The sequence below is a fragment of the Physcomitrium patens genome, chromosome 18, assembly GCF_059467195.1.
Source record: "Physcomitrium patens ecotype Gransden chromosome 18, ASM5946719v1, whole genome shotgun sequence".
NCBI lineage: Eukaryota > Viridiplantae > Streptophyta > Bryopsida > Funariales > Funariaceae > Physcomitrium > Physcomitrium patens.
This window is the reverse complement of record NC_143427.1, coordinates 16,017,953-16,036,142: the sequence shown is the minus strand read 5'-3', so window position 1 is coordinate 16,036,142 and position 18,190 is coordinate 16,017,953. Positions and strand designations below refer to the sequence as shown.

Genomic DNA, 18,190 nt, shown 5'->3' with positions numbered 1-18,190 from the left:
CTGTAACTGTCAAGAATGCAGGAATTGGACCTATTGTGGATGAATTTGCTGAGGCGTTTGCTGGAAGGGCGATCTATTCAATGGGTGATTTGTATTCAGGTTATGATCAATTTCAACTTGTCAAAGGAAGTAGAGATATGACAACGATGAGGACACTGCTTGGATTGGTTAGAATGTACACTCTTCCTCAAGGCGCGACCAACTCGGTTGCGCATATGATGAATAGGATGAATAAGGTATTGAGAGATTTTATTCCGGAAAAGACTATGCCTTTTCTGGATGATGTTCCTATAAAAGGGTGCAGAGAAGGAGAGAAGGATGAAACTTTAGATACGAGGGGGTGTCGCAGATATGTTGTTGATCATATACAAGATTGTGAAAAGATTTTAACTCGGCTTGGAGAAGTTCATCTTACATTATCGGGTATGAAGTCCGTATTTGGAGTGCGAGAGGTTGTAATTGTTGGACATTTATGCGGATCTTACGGAAGAAAACCAGATCCGACTAAAGTTGATGCAATTGGAAGGATAAAAGAGGATTGTGGTTCTTTAACAGAGGTTCGCAGGTTTTTGGGTGCATGTATATTTTATCGAATCTGGATCCCTCATTTTACTCATATAGCGGATCCATTATATGAACTGTTACGCAAGGGTTACCGATTTGAATGGAAAGAAAGGCATATTCAGGCAATGCAAAGATTGAAGAAATTATTGATGTCACCTCCAATATTGAGGAAGGTTGATTATAAGTGCAATAGACCAGTGATTCTTACTGTAGACGCTAGTCCAATTGCCGTTGGATGGGCGGTGGGTCAAGATGATTCAAATGGGAGTAGATTTGCAGTTCGATTTGGGGCTAAAGTTTTAAATATTCGTCAGCATGCATATTCGCAAGTCAAAAGAAAACTTTGGGAAGTCGTTTCGGCTATGAAAGCTGAAAAGGACTATTTGATTGGGGCAGTAGTAGTAATTGAAACAGATTGCTTGCCATTGCTTGGAATGATTATTAACTGTTCAACGCCAGATATTGCAATGTTGAGATGGATTGTTTATATTAAGTCACTAAATCTAGAATTTAAGCATATCACTGGAAAGGACAATTTAGTAGCAGACATGCTATCTCGAGCAAGATACGAGAGGGAGGACGAAATGGTTGAAGACATTGATGATGTCAGATTGAAATTCTATTCAATATCGAATCTCAACAGAGAAGACAAGCTATTTCTTGAAGAATCTTATGAAGGAGAATTATTGGATATTGGTCATTATTTGAATACCTTGTCTAAGCAGGGGAATTGGTCTACAGAAAAATTCAAACAAATAAGAAAAAAAGCATATGGATTTTTGCTTCGAGATGGATTCTTATGGAAGAGACCAAAGAAAGGAATTGGGATGCCACAACGAGTGATAGGCAAAAAAGAAGAAAAACTAAAATTATTAAAGGAGTTTCATGATAGTTTATGGGCAGGGCATAGAGGAATCTGGGCTACTTTTGCTAAACTCAAGGAACGATATTGGTAGAAAAATATGTATCGAGATGTGCTCTCATTTGTAGAGTCATGTGAAATATGTCAATCGTATTCTAATATCCGACATCGAGATGGTCTTCATCCTACGTATCCTCTGGCTATTCTTTTTAAATGGGTTGTTGATTTGGTTATTATGCCAGTTGGGTTATGGCAGATGAAATATTTGGTCTTAGCTCATGAAGATTTATCAAATCAAGTAGAAGGAAGAGCATTGAGGACAAAATCTATAGGGGAGATTTGTAGGTTTTTGCTTGAAGATGTCATTTGCCGCTACGGATGCATAGGAAAAATCACTGCACATCGTGGAAAATTAAATGCACAAAAAGCTCGTAAGTTCTTTAAAAGATGTGGAGTTAAACTATCACTGACTACTGCTTATAATCCGGAAGGGAATGCAAAAAGCGAACGTGGTCACCCACCGATTGTGAAAGTATTAGTTAAAGCTTGTAATGGGAAAGTTAGAGAGTGGCCACGGCTTTTGTCATTTGCATTATGGGTTGATCGAACAATACATAGTTCAATGACAGGATATATGCCAGTAGAACTTATGACAGGTCGAAAACCAATTATGCCAATTGAAGAAAAGGTATTTACTTGGAGTATGCTACCATGGGAAGATAGATTGACAAGAGAAGAACTTCTGACTATTAGGATTCAACAATTGGAGCAAAGAACGGAAGATATCCAGATAGTAATAGAAAGGTTAAAAAGAGCAAGGTTACAAAACAAGGCGCGATTCAATAAGCAACATCGTTTGAGACCAAAAGCAATCGAAGAAGGTGACTGGGTACTTGTTTATGACAATAGTCTGGATAATCAACATAGTACTTTGCGGAAATTTTCAAAACGTTGGTTTGGACCATATGTTATAACAACTGTTGATGATAATGCGACTTACTCATTACGGGAGTTAGATGGTACAAAATTGAAAATACCAATTGCTGGGAAGCGAGTAAAAATATTTAAACGAAGACACACAGAGATGAATATGGAAGACCTTAATGAAGGTACAGAGATTCCGCAGCAAGAAGATGAAAGTGATATGGATAATGAAGGTGACGAAGACGAACTGGACAAAGACGTAGGGGATATATTCTGAATCAAACAACAATTGGGTAAATTGGTGCATACCGGAGGATGCACAGGTTCAGAGGGGGTGGATGTCGTGTTGTAACACGAGTATACAGTGAAAATAAAAAGAAAGGGGAATTTTATTAATATTCAGTTATCTCGAATATTGAGAGCATCAACCAACTCCAGTACAAATACTCAGTGGTCAGGTTCAGTCACTCCGTTACAGTCAGCCGGGGCATACTGAAATGCTCCATTCGATTCCAATAACGGGAGTCAGCAGAAAGAGAAGGACCAATTCACACGACGGGTTCGAGGAGCCAATTGGATCTAATTTTGATAATCCAATTCGGGTCCTCTTAACCAATATGAGACCTGAATTGGCCGGTCAACCCAATGCAGTCTAATTACTGGAAATCCAGGTCTTACTACGGGTCTTAGCCAATCTGACGCGAGGACCAATTTGACCCAATTACGGGAACATCCAGGTTAGTACGAGCATCTTACCCAATATGGGACCTGAATTGGTTGGGCGACTCAATGTGGTCCCGATTACAGGGTTCGATTCTGTTTCAGGCTGTCCTATTCTCTGTGCCATTTCAGGGAACATTGTTTTCGGTAAATGGATTTCTTAAAGGTAAAAACGGAGGAGAAAGTTTGACGGCGAGAGCCAATTTCGGATCCAAGCTTGAGGTGGGAGCCAATTCCGGATCTAAGACGGAAGATTGAAGAGATTCAGAGGATAAGGTTAGGGGGGGATATAGTTTTGAGGGGGGAAGGTTTTTTTTCGGGGGGAAATCGGGGGGAGCGAGTTTTCAAGCTTTTGCAAGGTTACCAGTTCGGTTTTTCATTGGAGGTTTTTAGAAGATCAGGGAAATTAGAGAGAAAAGCTTCATGCTTCGGGTCGGGGAAGGAAAGACATAGAATTTGGATTTTTCTTCTTCGTAGAGTTTTGGGACGACTAAGGCAATCACTGCTGAAGTCAGTGTTGTAATGGTGAATCGGGATTTTTAAATGAAGTGGATTTGAATACTCTTGACTGTTTTGTAAAATTGAGTTACGTCTATGATTGAAGGATTAAAGAGGTGTCTATAGGATTGAGTATGCGGAGTGAATGAAATTTATTGGGTTAATCTAACATGACAGTCAGTGGATACAAGATCGTAAGTACAAAGGGATATTGAAGATTAACAGTTTGGGATGTTCGAGGTTCTCTGTAACGTCTAGAGACCTATCGGCTGGGAAAAAAAAAAAAAAAAAAAAAAAGACTTCGACAAGCAGTCGAAGAGCATCCGTATAGATTTACGGTACATTGTTGCAGTTGTTTATATTCCAGCAGTCAAAAACTGATAGACTGCTTGACTATCAGCAAATCTCCATACTACCTTCTACAGCCAAACGCCCGGCGCGTTCTCGAGCAGGAAAGCACGTAATATGACACCGTATGTGATAACGATTGTTCATGATAATGCTACTTATTCATTACGGGAGTTAGATGGTACAAAATTGAAAATACCAATTGCTGGAAAGCGAGTAAAAATATTTAAACGAAGACATGCGGAGATGAATATGGAAGACCATAATGAAGGTATAGAGATTCCGCAGCAAGAAGATGAAAGTGATTTGGATAATGAAGGTGACGAAGACGAACTAGACAAAGACATAGAGAATATATTATAAATCAAACAGCAATTGGATAAATTGGTGCATACCGGAGGATGCACAGGTTCAGAGGGGATAAATGTCATGTTGTAACACGAGTATACCGTGAAAATATAAAGAAAGGGGACTTTTATTAATATTCAGTTACCTTGAATATTGGGAGCAACGACCGATTCCAGTGCCAATATTCAGGGGCCCGTTCAGACACTCCGTCACAGTCGGTCAGGGCATACTTACCAATAACAAAATGCTCCATTCGAGTCCAATAGTGGGAGTCAACAAAATTGAAAGGACTAAATCGATGATTGAGCGAGCTGACGCGAAGGACCAATTTGACCCAATTACGAGAACATCCAGGTCTTACTACGGGCCTCTCAACCAATCTGACGTGAAGGGCCAATTTGACCCAATTACGGGAACATCCAGGTCTTATTACGGGCCTCTTAGCCAATATGAGACCTGAATTGGTCGGGCGATTCAATGTGGTCCCGATTACGGGAGTTCGATTCCATTTCAGGCTATCTTGTTCTCTGCGCCGTTTCAGGAAACGTTGTTTCTAAAAAAAAGAACCTTTTAAAAGGCAAAAAATGGAGGAGAAAGCTCTGACGGTGGAGCCAATTCTGGAACGAAGACGAAAGATTGAAGAAATTCAGAGGCTAGGGTTTGAAAGAGGGGAAGAATTAGGGTTAAAGGAGAGGATAGGTTAAGAAATGAAAGAGGAAAAATCAGGGTTTTAAGGGTCGGAGAACTAGCTTCATGCTTCGGAGGCGGAAAAAGGACAGAGAATTGGGGTTTTTTCTTCATAGGATTTTGGGAACACTCAGGCAATCATTGCTGAAGTCAATATTGTACTAGTGAATCGGGATTTTTAATGAAGTAGGTGTGATTACTCTTGACTGTTTTGTGAAATCGAAGTTACGTCTATGATTGAAGAATTAAAAGGATGTCTATAGGATTGAGTATGCGGAGTGAATGAAAATTTTTGGGTTAATCTAATAAGACAGTCAGTGGATACAAGGTCGTGAGTATAAAGCGGTATCGGAGATTAGTAGATTGGATTGTTCGAGTTCTCTGTAATGTCTAAAGACCTATCAACTGGGGCAAAAAGGATTTCGGCGAGTAGTCAAAGGACATCCGTATAGATTTACAGTATATTCTTGTAGTTGTTTATATTTCAACAATCAAAAATTGATAGACTGCTTGAATATTAACAAATCTCCATACTACCTTCTACAGCCAGACGCTCGACGCGTTCTCGAGTAGGAAAGTACGTAATACGACAACGGTTCTTATTGTGGCTGGGCATCCTCGTTTTCCTGAATAAACGTGCCCCTAGTCTTGACAATACGTCAATTTTGCTTCTTGGGACAGTTTCCAACTTTGTGGCCTTCTTCACCGCAATACAAGTATAGACCTTCCTCCATACGCCACTTTTTTTCTTCTAGAGTAAGAGATTTGACACATACCGCATCAATTTACATGTCTTCTACCTCTGAATGTGAATTCACGCTGCTTGCCGACATAGTTGGGGCGTGGCAAACTGTATGTTGTCTTGAACGTTAGTCTTGGCGACATTGGAATAGGCGGTTATCGCACTTCACAGCTTGGCTAATAGCTTCATTGAGCGTTTGTGGATCAGGAAGAGTTAACAGCAAATCCTTCACATCGTCCCTTAAACCCCAATAGAATTGACTCATTAACGCTTCTTCGTTCCAATTGATGTCGCACGCTAATTGCCTGAAGTCCGATACATAGACTGATGTAGAGCGCATCCCTTGTCGTAGTGACCGGATCTTTGTTGTAGTCCATCGAACCTTGTCATATTTACCAAATGCTTCCAAAAACGCCTCCAAAAAGGTTTCAAAGTTGTTTAGTATGGATGATCGTTTCTCAAACAAAGGAGCAAAGCATGATAGAGCTTATCCTGTAAGTAAGGTTCCAACAAGCCCAACACATGATTCCTCCGTTGGATAGCGTTTGGGTTGTAAAACTATTATCAACCTAATTTGGTTGACGAATCTTCGAAACTTGGAACGCGTACCATCGAACTTGTCTGGAAGGCTAACTCGGGGCTCTTTTTGTTGTAGAACCAGCAGTGCTTATCGAACCTGAGGCAAAGTTGCTTCTCCAAGTGCAGAAATTTGAGGCTGGTGCAACCTAGATTGTGCCATCCCAGATGCTCCATCATTATGAAGCCTTGCCACGACTCTTTCAATCTCTGTAGTTCTTTGCGATAACGTAGCAAGGGCATTCATGATAGCATCCAACTTGGACTCCGAACTTTCCGTCATACTAATGTCTTGGCCCCCGACCATTCTAAGAGAAGAATAGAAATGACTCTATAAGAAGACAATATTGGTTTAGAGGAGGGTACTCCGCAACCTCTAAAATGCCTTAAGAGCTTCAAGAAAAAGAGTAATCCACTCTCTCCAAGAAGAATAAGACTCCAATATTGTAACAAAAGAAGTATCAGTTTAGAGGAGGGTAATCCGCAACCTCTAAAATGCTAGTATACTTCCAAGCAGAGGAGTAATCCACACTCTAATAAAGAAGAAACTAGCTCTAATATTTGAGGTGAGTGCAGTCTCGACAAACTGTCACGGACACAGAAATACAGACTCGAGATTTAACAAGAAGTTCAAAAAGAACTGGCAAGAACTAGATTAATCAGATGAGAATAAGACCAGAGAGGTGAGCTAGAGCTCCAAGAGATGTGTTGTCGAGACTGAAGAACTCTTCAGCCTCGATTCCAATGTATACTTCTATTTAAGAAGCTTCTCAAGCAACTTCTACTAACTAGGAAGCTTCTAGAAGGTTCCAGAAAATTTCTTCTAGAAAGTTCTAGAAACTTATCTCTAGAAGGTTCTAAGGACTATGTCCTTAATATCTTCTACCAACTAAAAAGCTTCTAGAAGGTTCCAGAGACTTACTTCCAGAAGGTTCTAGAAACTTGTCTCTAGAAGGTTCTAAGGATTATGTCCTTAACAACTATTTTTTTTATTATAAATATAATATGTCTCTTAATAAAGTCTTCATTTAAAATATAAGCTGAGGCTTTTAAATCTCACTTTGCAAAGGATTTGTGATTTTTAGATTTTAAATAAATATCTATTATAAAAAAAATAAAGTTTTTAAGAGAAGAATAAAAATTTTACTAAATGTCTTACAAAATTCTAGATGTACAATCTCTATTGAAGATGAACAATTTTGTTTTCTAACAAATCATCCTCTTTAATGTTCATGATCTTTATTTTGTAGTTATTTTTTCTTCTTTAAACAATGTTAAGTAATATATTTAAGTTCTCCATAATATAAGCATAGTTCTTTTTGATGACATTGAGTCTATTCTTACTTAATGAAAAATTTATAACATATATTGTATCACTTTGCATATCTTCTACTTCCAAATATATCTATTAAAAAGATATTGGTATTGCCATTGAATTTTAAAGATATGGAACCATATTTATGCAACATTAAAATTAAGATATAAAAAATTTATTAGTACACTTTATACCAAAATCAATTGCTTAATTCAATGTTTGAAGATCAAATAAGTTCAACATCAATTTTTGTATATCACATTATAATCTATAGAAAAATTGACTAATGATCCACTTGATATTAATTCTAAGTTATTAAAATTGTGAAGTATAAAATAATAATGAACAATTGTGATAATAAAAAAATACAAATCTTATTGGTTGCAATATAAATTATATTGTGTTTTCTATTTATGAATTAAAACTTTTTTAAATTTCCTTCAAATTATCTAACATTAGATCACATCATTTAAGATAAGATAAAAACCATGATAAAATTTAATCTAAAAACAATATTCTAATAAACATGACTTATGATCCTAGAATAGAATAACTTTGAATTAGAAGTTTAATTACTATTTGTACTTGATTAATAAATCCTCAAAATTTTATATCATACTATCAAAAAAATTATACAAGATAATTTTTTATTCTTTAATATTTATAGTAATGCTTAAATAATATTTGACCATAGAAGAAGTAATATGATTTGTTGAAAATGTTGAAATATTTCCAATCAACTCTATTTCTTTAATCCCAACAAAATTTATTGTTCTTTGTAGTGGTCAACTAAATTGATGCATTGCAAGTATTAACTCTCTTATTTGTTCTTACATTTGTACTATTGCATCATTCATTTGAACAAGTCTTGCTATAAAATTTCAATGGAAAAAAAAAAAAAAAAAAAAAAAAAAAAAAAACTAATATCATTGGAATAAATAAAAGAAAAGACTCAAGAATCAAGAAAATTTTAAAAATAATACCAATTTCAAAATAGGTAATCTACAACTTCTTATATACTTATGTTTTATCAAGAAAAAAAAATAATCTACTCTAAATTTAAAAAAGATAAAACTTTGATAATGTTAACATATTCATTTTAATCTATCAACGTCATGAAACAAAATAAAATAAAATAACTAAAGATTCAATACATTCTATTATTACTATATTAATATAAAAAATTAAAAAATAGTTTAAAAATTAAAATTAAAATAACTATTATTAAAGATTTAAAAAAACTCTTAAAATAAGACCAAAAATAAGAAAATCATTAATAAGATGAAGTGTGGCTTTAAATTTTCACAAAAAAAAAAATGTAACATGACACATTAATTTTGAGCATCAAAGATACAAGGTGCATCTTGATCAACACTCACTTGATTGATAGATGATTTAAGTAATGCATTAAAAAGTTGTAAAGATTAACATCTATATCCTTATGTGCTTCCATATTTAGATTAAAATTAAAATTGTATGCTTTCATATCATAATAGTACACACTTAATTGTATATAGAATATATAGTATATATGGAGTACTCAAACAAATGAATGCAATAATCTACGATTGAACTGAATGACAGCCAAGTAGGCGCAACCATCATGGCACTTAATAGAAACGGCATCTGCTCATTCCTTGAATGCATGAAAAATAATAGTTGATGAGCCTACCAAAACTGCCCTTCACATTAAAAGACAGTACAATGTGGCAGACAAGCTTGGGTGAAATATTTCTAGAGGCAATGAATCAACCAGTTTCTAAGGATCGGTTGGTCAAGGGGATAATCATACCTGTACCCAAAAAAAAGGACTTGCTATCATCGGATTTAAATTCTATTAAGTAAATTTGCCCAGAAGATTGACCAACCTGAACAAAAGCAACAAACGAACCCAAGATATACTGATGATTAGATGAAGCAGCATAACAATACCCAACAATGGGCTCAATCACAAGTTCGCCTCATTTCTTCGTTTTCAAGAGGCTTTTTTTTCCAGGACCCCACGATTTAAAAGAGAGACAAAATCAATAATGGCAAAACATGATAACAGGTTTGCGGCAGTAACACGTGTGTGTGTGTTGAAGAGAGAGTGAATAAACAAACATGGTTATGGATGGCATCTCTCTCAACGACAAAACAAACTACCTTTACAAGCCTTACGAGACCTTTGTATTGGGTCCGGAGTCATATGTCCCCCCCCCCCCCACCTTGCAATCATTTTTCCACCTCGATCTGCAACTGGTACTTCCTGCACCACAGTTTTCTACCCCACAAAATGACCTAAATGAAAATCCTGATGACCCGCTCTTCAACGTTCACAGAACCGATCCAAAACGAGAAAAAGCAAACTGTCGAAACAGGAAAAAACAAAACAAAAAATCCGGGGACTAACCAAGCAGTCATCCATCATGTGAGACGCTGCACGGTTATCAAGAACCAATTCTATATACCATCGAAGCTACTAAAATTCACCACACTGAAATCCACTTAATCAACAAAACCACGAATCGGGACATCTAGCATTACGAAGTTCACTAGATCATGTATTCGCTAGATCACACGGCAGCAAAACCAGAAGAAGACGAACAAAAAAGTAACAGCTGAAGCCACCGCAAACCTATTTCAAGTCACAGATGCAATCCAATTAATGCTTTCATGACCTCTGGGTAGAAATCATACGTAAATTCTAACCATGGAGGAACATGGACAAAGTAACGACGAGCGTCCACTTCAAATTGCTCAGGGGCAAGAACGATCCTCCACATCCGGAAAGAAAACAACACCTCAATAATCGGGGTAATCAACACGCAGTATGAAAAGATCAGCTGGGCAGATGAAGTGGAATCGAAAACTGACAGCGGTACATACGTAGAGCAGAATCGGTGTCTGAGAGATGGAAATCTGCAGAGCGAGAGAGAGAGAGAGAGAGAGAGAGAGAGCAGCAACGCCAGAGATTGCACAAGAGCGAGAAGCGCAATCAAAAACCTCGACGACGAAACAGGGGAAGCTCTCCGGAACCCTACCGGTCCTTGCTTTGTCAACTGAGAGCCTTGCGTTCCATTTCTGGTGGCGCGGTCCTTCTCGTTCTCCACAACGTGCGTGTCGATCAGATCTGTGTTGCGGTCACGACAAAGGTAATCTTGCTGTAGGTAGCCCGTCCTTAGAGTCGCTTGTTGAATTGGTGTTATTAAGATGGTTATTGCGAGTTTGTCATTTAGGTTGTCTGAAGGGTTACGCGGTCGAACAAAGCAGTCTGAGCAGAGAACGCGTGAAATACAGAATTGTGAAACATAAGCACACTGTTAGATCATGAAGTAAATGATGACCTATGCTGGTTCCGTATGGATTGGACTAAGTATTGGCACAAGGGCAGAATTGTCGCGTCGGAGGAAGTGATCACGTGGGACGGAGAAAGGCATGACGCTGGCGATGTTGTCACGCACTGGAACAATATCTCATCCTTCATCCGGGCTGACGAGAGAAAATTAGGGCCACCATTTTGCCAGATGGTGGCTCCTCTCACTTTAGTACCCAAAAATTTAGGAGTCTTGGAACATTAGACAAACTCGCATTGAAAGGGGCTTCGAAGTGATGTTCAGTGTGTGTGTGTTCTGTGTGTGTTGCTACACTGTGAATGGAATTGGGGCTGGAGCTCATTCAAGGTGTCCCCTTTCACAATTCATTCTGGTGTTTCTGCATATCCGAATTAATTGACATGGCTTCAGAGCCACGCCTGGCTATAACTATGGTCTACTATCAACTCTTCACTTCAACGAAATCTTCTTCTTTACATAGTATTATTTTTGTTATCTTGTTATCATTCTAATTCCACAAAAAATCACAATATCTATTCTACTTCTTCCAACATTTTATTATTCAATTAAGAAACATATATATATATATATATATATACTCAAATTTTAATAGTTCCTTATTTAATTCATACATCAAAATATCTGGACGCAATACATTTGTTGTTTAAGTTGTTTACATTTGTTGTTTATCTATTTGAGCTGTAGGTTTAATCTGTAGTTTATATGTTGTAATGATGCAATAGATAAACTTGAAGATCTTCAAAATATCTGACATGGTTCTAAATAGATTAAATTAATATATTTTTTTAAAGAAACAGGATATATTTGTAAGAGTTTAATTTTAAAATGATATTATCAAAAGAGGTTTTAAAATGATACTTCTGCCATAGAAAAAAAAAGTTAAAAAATTAAAAAGATCATAAAGTACCCACTATTATATATATATATATATATATATATAAAAAAACCTTGAATGCTTATTGTAGTGGTTTTGTATGGTTAAGATATGATACACATTAATAACAAGAAGACTTGTATTAAATTAAAATAATAATAATAATAATAATAATACTATTTTGAACTATAATTGTGTTTTAAAAGACAGATAAACAAATAAATAAGAAAGAGTGGTTAAATATTACATATGGTATTACAGAAGATAGAATCAAATTGTTTTTGCTCCAATGAGTAGCATAAAATGTAGAGAATTGGTGGATAGAAAATTATTAGAGAACTCAAATACCAATTATAAAATGCCAAGAATTCTTTTTTAAGAGGATATAACTTGCTAAAAGAATAGTAAAAAAATGAAATTAATCATTTAAAGAATATACAATAGAATCAGATAGTGGTAGGTTTGTTCTGTGCATTGAGTGATATCCTCTAGTTGTGTACAGAAACTGATTATTTCTCCACCAAAAGTGTCACATGTGCATTTAACCACTATATTTTCAGTGGCTCATATTGATTCCCATCTCCCATTTTTTCAAAGTTATATTCCTTTGAATGTCACCCTAAAGTGAATCTTGAAGAGATCATTGAAAAACTACAAGATGATATGGCTAACATCGAACCTATGAACCCGACAACATTTGCATACCCAACAACCAATGTAGACATTTTCATACACAATTGATTTATTTCAAAAAAAATATTACAATCAATACTAAACAACATGTGTTCTTGCCCCTGTCATAACTTTAGTATGAATGAACTGGAAATCACTTTTATAACCTACCCATTGGCATAGTTAATAATAAAATATCAAATTATAAAATGAGCTTAAATCATGGTGAAGTGATTGTATTGCTGCTGCCCCGCTGGTCTTGCTCTTCCGGCGAGGAAGAGCAAGACCAGGAATGGAAGATCCCCGAGCTGCGATTGCGCGCTAGGCACGCAATGGATTCCAATGTCCACATCCTTTTGCCTTCCGCGAAGCTTTGCCATGTGGGGGAAATTCAACCCTCGTTGCATGTGACCCGCATGGGGCCGATTTCCGACTCTAGTCCTGGGCTAAGCTTGTTAGACTCGGGAAGGTTGCAGACAAATTCGGTTCTAGTGGGGTTTTCGGGCGACGGTGATTCACTGTCGAAGATGCACCTCGCTATCTGCTCCCACCTCCGCACTTTTCTCTTGGTCTACGTTGATTGTCGACAACCTGCAGAATTTTCACATTTCACCCACTACTAATTATGTCCAATACGAAAGTCGGAAAAGAGGTGTGACGAGGCTTACTTGTTTCGTTTCTCTGCAAAACCTTGCTGCGAAGGATGAGGAAGTTGCGGTCCGACTTTTATATTAAAATAAAATAAAACAAAATAAAAAAATTGATGGATCTATGATCTCACCGAGTGGTCCCTTGTGCACTCGACCCATTCTGAGCTGAACGGAGTGGAGCAGCTGTATCCAGGAAGGAGGATGACATTCAGAAGTGATGATGTCATGGACATGACGATTTCTTGGATTATATAATCAGCTGTTTCTTCGCATGTTGGTCTCGGTGGAAATTTCACTCGTGATTGGACTTCCGACATGTAGGACTTGTGCTGAATCAGTTTGTTCGGTCATCGCGTCGATTCAAGTGATACAAGCTGGCTGATAAGAAAAAACTTACATACAGATTACTCTCTTCAAAAGTTGCCCCCGCCACAAATGTCATCTGTGAGTTTCTGCGAAAACCAGATTCAACGACGCCGTGGCGCTTGTGAAGAGGATTTCTACGAGATGACCCGCTTTGGACCTAGCTATCGTTCTCATTGTTCTCGGATTTTGATCTAGCCTACCTTGTCGAAGGCGAGACCTTCTAGCAGTGATTGTTTCGAATGCCGATTCCGTGTTATTTGAGCCTCGATTTGGGCACAAGTTTAGACGTTTGTGGAAGGTCTTTGATGTAAGGAAGCTTTGAGAGTTAAAGATGTTCGGAAGCATTAGATATTGAGGCATTTAGCATCTAACAGGATTAAGGACGTTAGGGATACGTTTTAGAAAATATGCCCGCGGCGATCTTGCCTGTGGACGTCGAAGGTATCCCACAGGACAACAGTGCTGCAGCAGCTTGTCCAAGCATCAGAGATGCCGATCAAGAGAATGAGCCAGAGGCGAAAGAGCAGAAGAAGAGTTGGAAAATCCCAAAGATTTCGAAGAAGGGTCGGAGAGCAATGGCAGCTTTCGTCGTCTTCGTAGTTGCTGCTGTGTATGTAGGATGTTTTGTCGGCTTCAGGATGTCCCGCAGCAACAACAATTCAATCTTTGTTAATTCAAATGACATCTGCAATAACACCCTGTAAGTTCACGCTCTCTCTCTCTCTCTCTCTCTCTCTCTTTCTCACTCGCCACATATCATGGACACGAGAACAGAAATACAGAAAACAAATAACACACTTACAAACAGACCCTTGAAGGTGGTCACATGTTTGAATCAAGGATTTGATAGGAGTGTGATCTTTCTCAATCGTCACAGGTATCCAAGCGCATGCAACGACACACTTTTTGGATCAGACACGACAAATTCGCGAGTTGTTGCTTCAAAATCCGTGAAAGCCTCTCTTAAATCCACAAATGAAACATATCTTAACCTTACGCGGTGTCGAGACTCATGGCCATCATCCAGAATTGGGATCCAGTACTCGACTTTGGAAATGTGTGTGGAGATGTATCAAGAAACGCTTGACGCAACGAGAAGATGTTTGCATGCTGTGGATTCGTCGGAGGTCACGCAAGTGGGTGATCTGGAACAAGCTCTTAGCGCTGCCTTGACCTATCACTTCACCTGCGTGGATGGCTTGCGAGAGCGGAAAGTTTCATGTGAAGTCAATATCGACCGGAACACAGAACTTCTGTCAAATGCACTGTCGCTGCTTCAGCGTCTGAATAGTTCGAACGCAAAAGGCACCCCGCTTCCCCGACGACGCCTTCTAGCAGCTCCGGTATGAGAGCACAAGGGCTTGAAAATCCTCCTGTGTGTGGGTCAACAAATTGAGTGGTTTGAGTGTGAGTAGTTTAGTTCAATTCTGTGTAAAATTTTGAGAGCGAGCGCTCCCATAATTGATATATTCCCCTCTCTTGAACCTCTGTGAACCTTCTGGACATGGCAGGAAGGGCTGACTAGAGCTTCGAAATTGTCGCCTGATGAGCGAACGAGAATATATGAAATGGACGACGACAATCATGATGTCTTTCCAACCTGGTTGAGCAAGAAAGACCGACAGCTACTCACCAGCACCAGCAGCGTCACGCCGGACTCAGTAGTCGCTCTCGATGGTTCTGGTAATCACAAATCAATTCAAACCGCGATCGATGAAGCTCCGACTAATTCAAGCAAGAGATATGTAATACGCATAAAGGCAGGAATCTATGTTGAGCAAGTGAAAGTGCCAAGGGACAAAACAAACGTGACACTTTTGGGCGACGGCGCTGGAATGACCATCATCACTGGAAACAGAAGCGTCGCGGTTGATCAGACGTCAACGATATTCACAGCGACAGTTAGTGAGTGCAACTTGATTGCCCCCAGCTTTCTCATAAACTGCATTGAGTGATTATTGAACATTAAGACACACGTTTAAGTAAAGTGAGTACAAGAGAGAGTCATTTGACCGAATAATTCCAAGGATGGACAACGTAATCAGCTTCGTTTTTGCAGCTGTTCTTGGTAATGGATTCGTTGCCAAGGCCCTTACTATCCGGAACACTGCCGAACCCAGTGGTGAACAAGCCGTGGCGCTTCGAGTGACCTCGCATCAGTCAGCATTCGCATACGTCTTCATTGAAGGTTACCAGGTAGGTACTCTTGCCCATTTCACAACATCACTCTGTGTCTATTGTTTATTGATTATTTTTAAATAAATGAATCAGAGTTTTATAATGCGTGCTACACTACAAATTACTGTCGACGTGTGCTTACTGTGCCACATTCTGGACACTTGAAACTCAGAACGCACTCTACGCACACGTCAATTGGCAATTTTACACTTCTTGCACGATTGTTGGCACCGTCGACCTCGTATTTGGGAGCGCAGCCGCGGTGTTCCAGCAGTGCACCCTGCAAGCAAAACCCCCCAATCCTGATGATATGATCACCTTCACCGCAAGCGACATCGCCTCGCCTTTGGTTCAGCAATTCGCGGGGCTCGTCTTCGAAGCATGTGCGATCGATGCTGCATCAGATTCGGTCGAAGCTGGAACTGCTTATTTAGGGCGACCGAGGCACCAGTATGCAAGGACAATGTACATCAAATCGAGCTTAGGCAAAGTGGTGACCGCCGAAGGATGGACGTTGTGGAATGCACAGATATCTTCAATGCTTCACGTCGACTATGGCGAGTATGCTAATTTTGGTGCAGGTTCGGATGCCAAACTTCGAGTCCCGTGGAGCAGGATTCTGTACCCCGAACAAGCCAAAAAGTTCGGCGTGGACGAATTCCTTCAAGGACGTCGGTGGTTACCAAATCTCGACATCGCATACACGGGCTCAATCTAGAATCTAGAAACGTAGAGAACTTATATGGTAGGATCCCAAGTGCGGATCAACGCAATTGCTTGTACATACAATTATCATACGATAGGAGCTTCTCATCGCACAATGTTAGAATCTGCGGACAATGTGACAGCATAAGACAGCGCAGATGGAGGCACTGGTCTCTCCGAAGTTAGCGATGGCTTGCCATTGGTCATCCTGTTGGACAGAGCCATGCGAGAAACTCTCCCCGCCCCCATGATTTCCTGATCATCCGGAATGGGTGCTCTGCGGAGTGCGGTGTTTCAGGATGTGATGCCATTCGCCGTGGCGGAGGATGCCGCGGCGCTGGGGGCGGAGCCAGATCTGTCGGTAAAGCTGCCTGTTATAAGGTTAGGCGGAGGTAGATGGCGCCATCAAACAATCAAACAAACGGAGTGTTGCATTGTGCTGGGTTTGGTGTCAAAGTGGATGCAGCTCTCAAGATCGCATGTAGGGGCCTCATGAAGAGGCCTTGCCATCGCTGGTGGTGTTCCTCAATGGAACACTCACAATCTGTATTCATTACATGCCTTAACAAAATATCTATCTATGTATATCATAAACTACAGAAAGAAGTATTCTGTATGTCAGGTCCTCTGTAACTGATATTTTTGGGAAGGGATGGCATTAGTGTTAACAGTGTTTTCTGCAAACTTTCTGCACGTATACCTTTGGGGCTTGTCATATTACAACAGTGTACGCATCGAAGAATCGCGAGTTGCTGTTGTGCACTCTTTGGTACAAAAATAATCGAAATTCAAATGCACAAACAAAATAATAAATAAAACCAACAACAACAACAACAAATTTGACAGGACAATGAAAATACTTGAAAAAAAAAATATATATATATATATATATAAATGAATGAATGAATGAATAAATAAATAAATAAATAAACTATTCTTTCAATAGCAGGCATGAAGTGCCCAAAGTTGGGGAAACAAAGCACAAAATCTGGCTATCGATTTAAAGACATGCTGCCTTCGATCAACTGATATAATATTCTTAAATTATCACTCTATCCCGCCGACAAGCCCTAAGGCCGCGTAGCGCAGTGGATTAGCGCGTCAGACTTCGGATCTGAAGGTCGAGGGTTCGAATCCCTCCGTGGTCGTCAACCTTGTGCACACTCAATTCAGCGTTCTCTACCCTTACCCCGATAATGGTAATTGTTGCCATATGGTATGATGTTGCGCAATCTGTGGGGCTGGCAGTTCCAATTTTGCAATTAGCAATTTGTTAAATAATATTATTGAATGTTAGGATTGAAATATAAAATAAACGTGAATGAGTTCATGGTCAACCCACAAGTGTTCATTTTGTATTTTAATTTTGATGATTATTTCCCACATATTTGTCACGGTGTGCTTCTTTGCAAAATACTTCATGCATATCATAGAAATCCATTTTTATTTTTATTTTTTTTGAAATTAGTGATACTCTGCATATCTATATTTATTTTGAGGGAACAATTTCATGAACTTTTCAGCAGATTGTCATGTGTTGTTATTTTTCATACATACATGATGGATATTTCTTCTTTTAGCTACACCCTCTAAGTAATTTGGTTACATTCAATGCCTTTTTATAAACAAATTTATTGCCAATATTGTTGTTTTTTCTTGATCAAATCAAGCATGCAATAGTGGCTTTTTTTTATGCTACTTCTTGACGTAACCCTCATCACGTGTATTTATTTTGTACTCTTTCTTGTTTGTGTCTCTCGATAAAAGTAATAAAGTTATTTATATGGGTAATCACAATTAACCACAATCATATTATTTGCATACTA

The 18,190-nt window shown here is 38.7% G+C and overlaps 2 protein-coding genes and 1 non-coding gene across 3 annotated transcripts; 2 read left to right on the top strand and 1 right to left on the bottom strand.

Annotated features, from left to right (window-relative positions):
- Positions 1–9,133: 9,133 nt before the first annotated feature.
- Positions 9,134–12,845, bottom strand: LOC141046476 (uncharacterized). Its single transcript, XM_090244275.1, has 4 exons — positions 12,753–12,845; positions 10,608–10,883; positions 9,730–9,832; positions 9,134–9,452 (listed from the first exon to the last, which is right to left on the bottom strand). Exons 1-4 carry the CDS (start codon positions 12,843–12,845, stop codon positions 9,412–9,414), a joined length of 513 nt encoding a protein of 170 aa, XP_090100401.1. The 3' UTR covers positions 9,134–9,411.
- Positions 12,846–13,400: 555 nt separating this feature from the next.
- LOC112294969 (putative pectinesterase/pectinesterase inhibitor 44) lies at positions 13,401–16,958 on the top strand. Its single transcript, XM_024546001.3, has 5 exons — positions 13,401–14,181; positions 14,359–14,824; positions 14,993–15,386; positions 15,541–15,677; positions 15,832–16,958. The coding sequence occupies exons 1-5, from the start codon at positions 13,889–13,891 to the stop codon at positions 16,375–16,377; spliced, it is 1,836 nt and encodes a 611-aa protein (XP_024401769.1). The 5' UTR covers positions 13,401–13,888; the 3' UTR covers positions 16,378–16,958.
- Positions 16,959–17,438: 480 nt separating this feature from the next.
- Positions 17,439–17,512, top strand: TRNAR-UCG (transfer RNA arginine (anticodon UCG)). Its single transcript has one exon. It is a non-coding gene; the product is annotated as a tRNA-Arg (tRNA).
- Positions 17,513–18,190: the final 678 nt, after the last annotated feature.

What these genes read in the sequence shown, in the direction of transcription:
- LOC112294969 (XM_024546001.3), top strand. Translation starts at nt 13,889, where the DNA reads ATGCCCGCGGCGATCTTGCCTGTGGACGTCGAAGGTATCCCACAGGAC. An exon ending in GACATCTGCAATAACACCCT is followed by an intron (nt 14,182 to 14,358) that starts GTAAGTTCACGC and finishes CAATCGTCACAG; the next exon opens with GTATCCAAGCGCATGCAACG. An exon ending in GACGCCTTCTAGCAGCTCCG is followed by an intron (nt 14,825 to 14,992) that starts GTATGAGAGCAC and finishes TGGACATGGCAG; the next exon opens with GAAGGGCTGACTAGAGCTTC.
- LOC141046476 (XM_090244275.1), bottom strand. Translation starts at nt 12,845, where the DNA reads ATGGCAAAGCTTCGCGGAAGGCAAAAGGATGTGGACATTGGAATCCAT. An exon ending in TCGGGGATCTTCCATTCCTG is followed by an intron (nt 10,884 to 12,752) that starts GTCTTGCTCTTC and finishes ATGATCTAACAG; the next exon opens with TGTGCTTATGTTTCACAATT. An exon ending in GTCTCGTAAGGCTTGTAAAG is followed by an intron (nt 9,453 to 9,729) that starts GTAGTTTGTTTT and finishes GCTTTTGTTCAG; the next exon opens with GTTGGTCAATCTTCTGGGCA.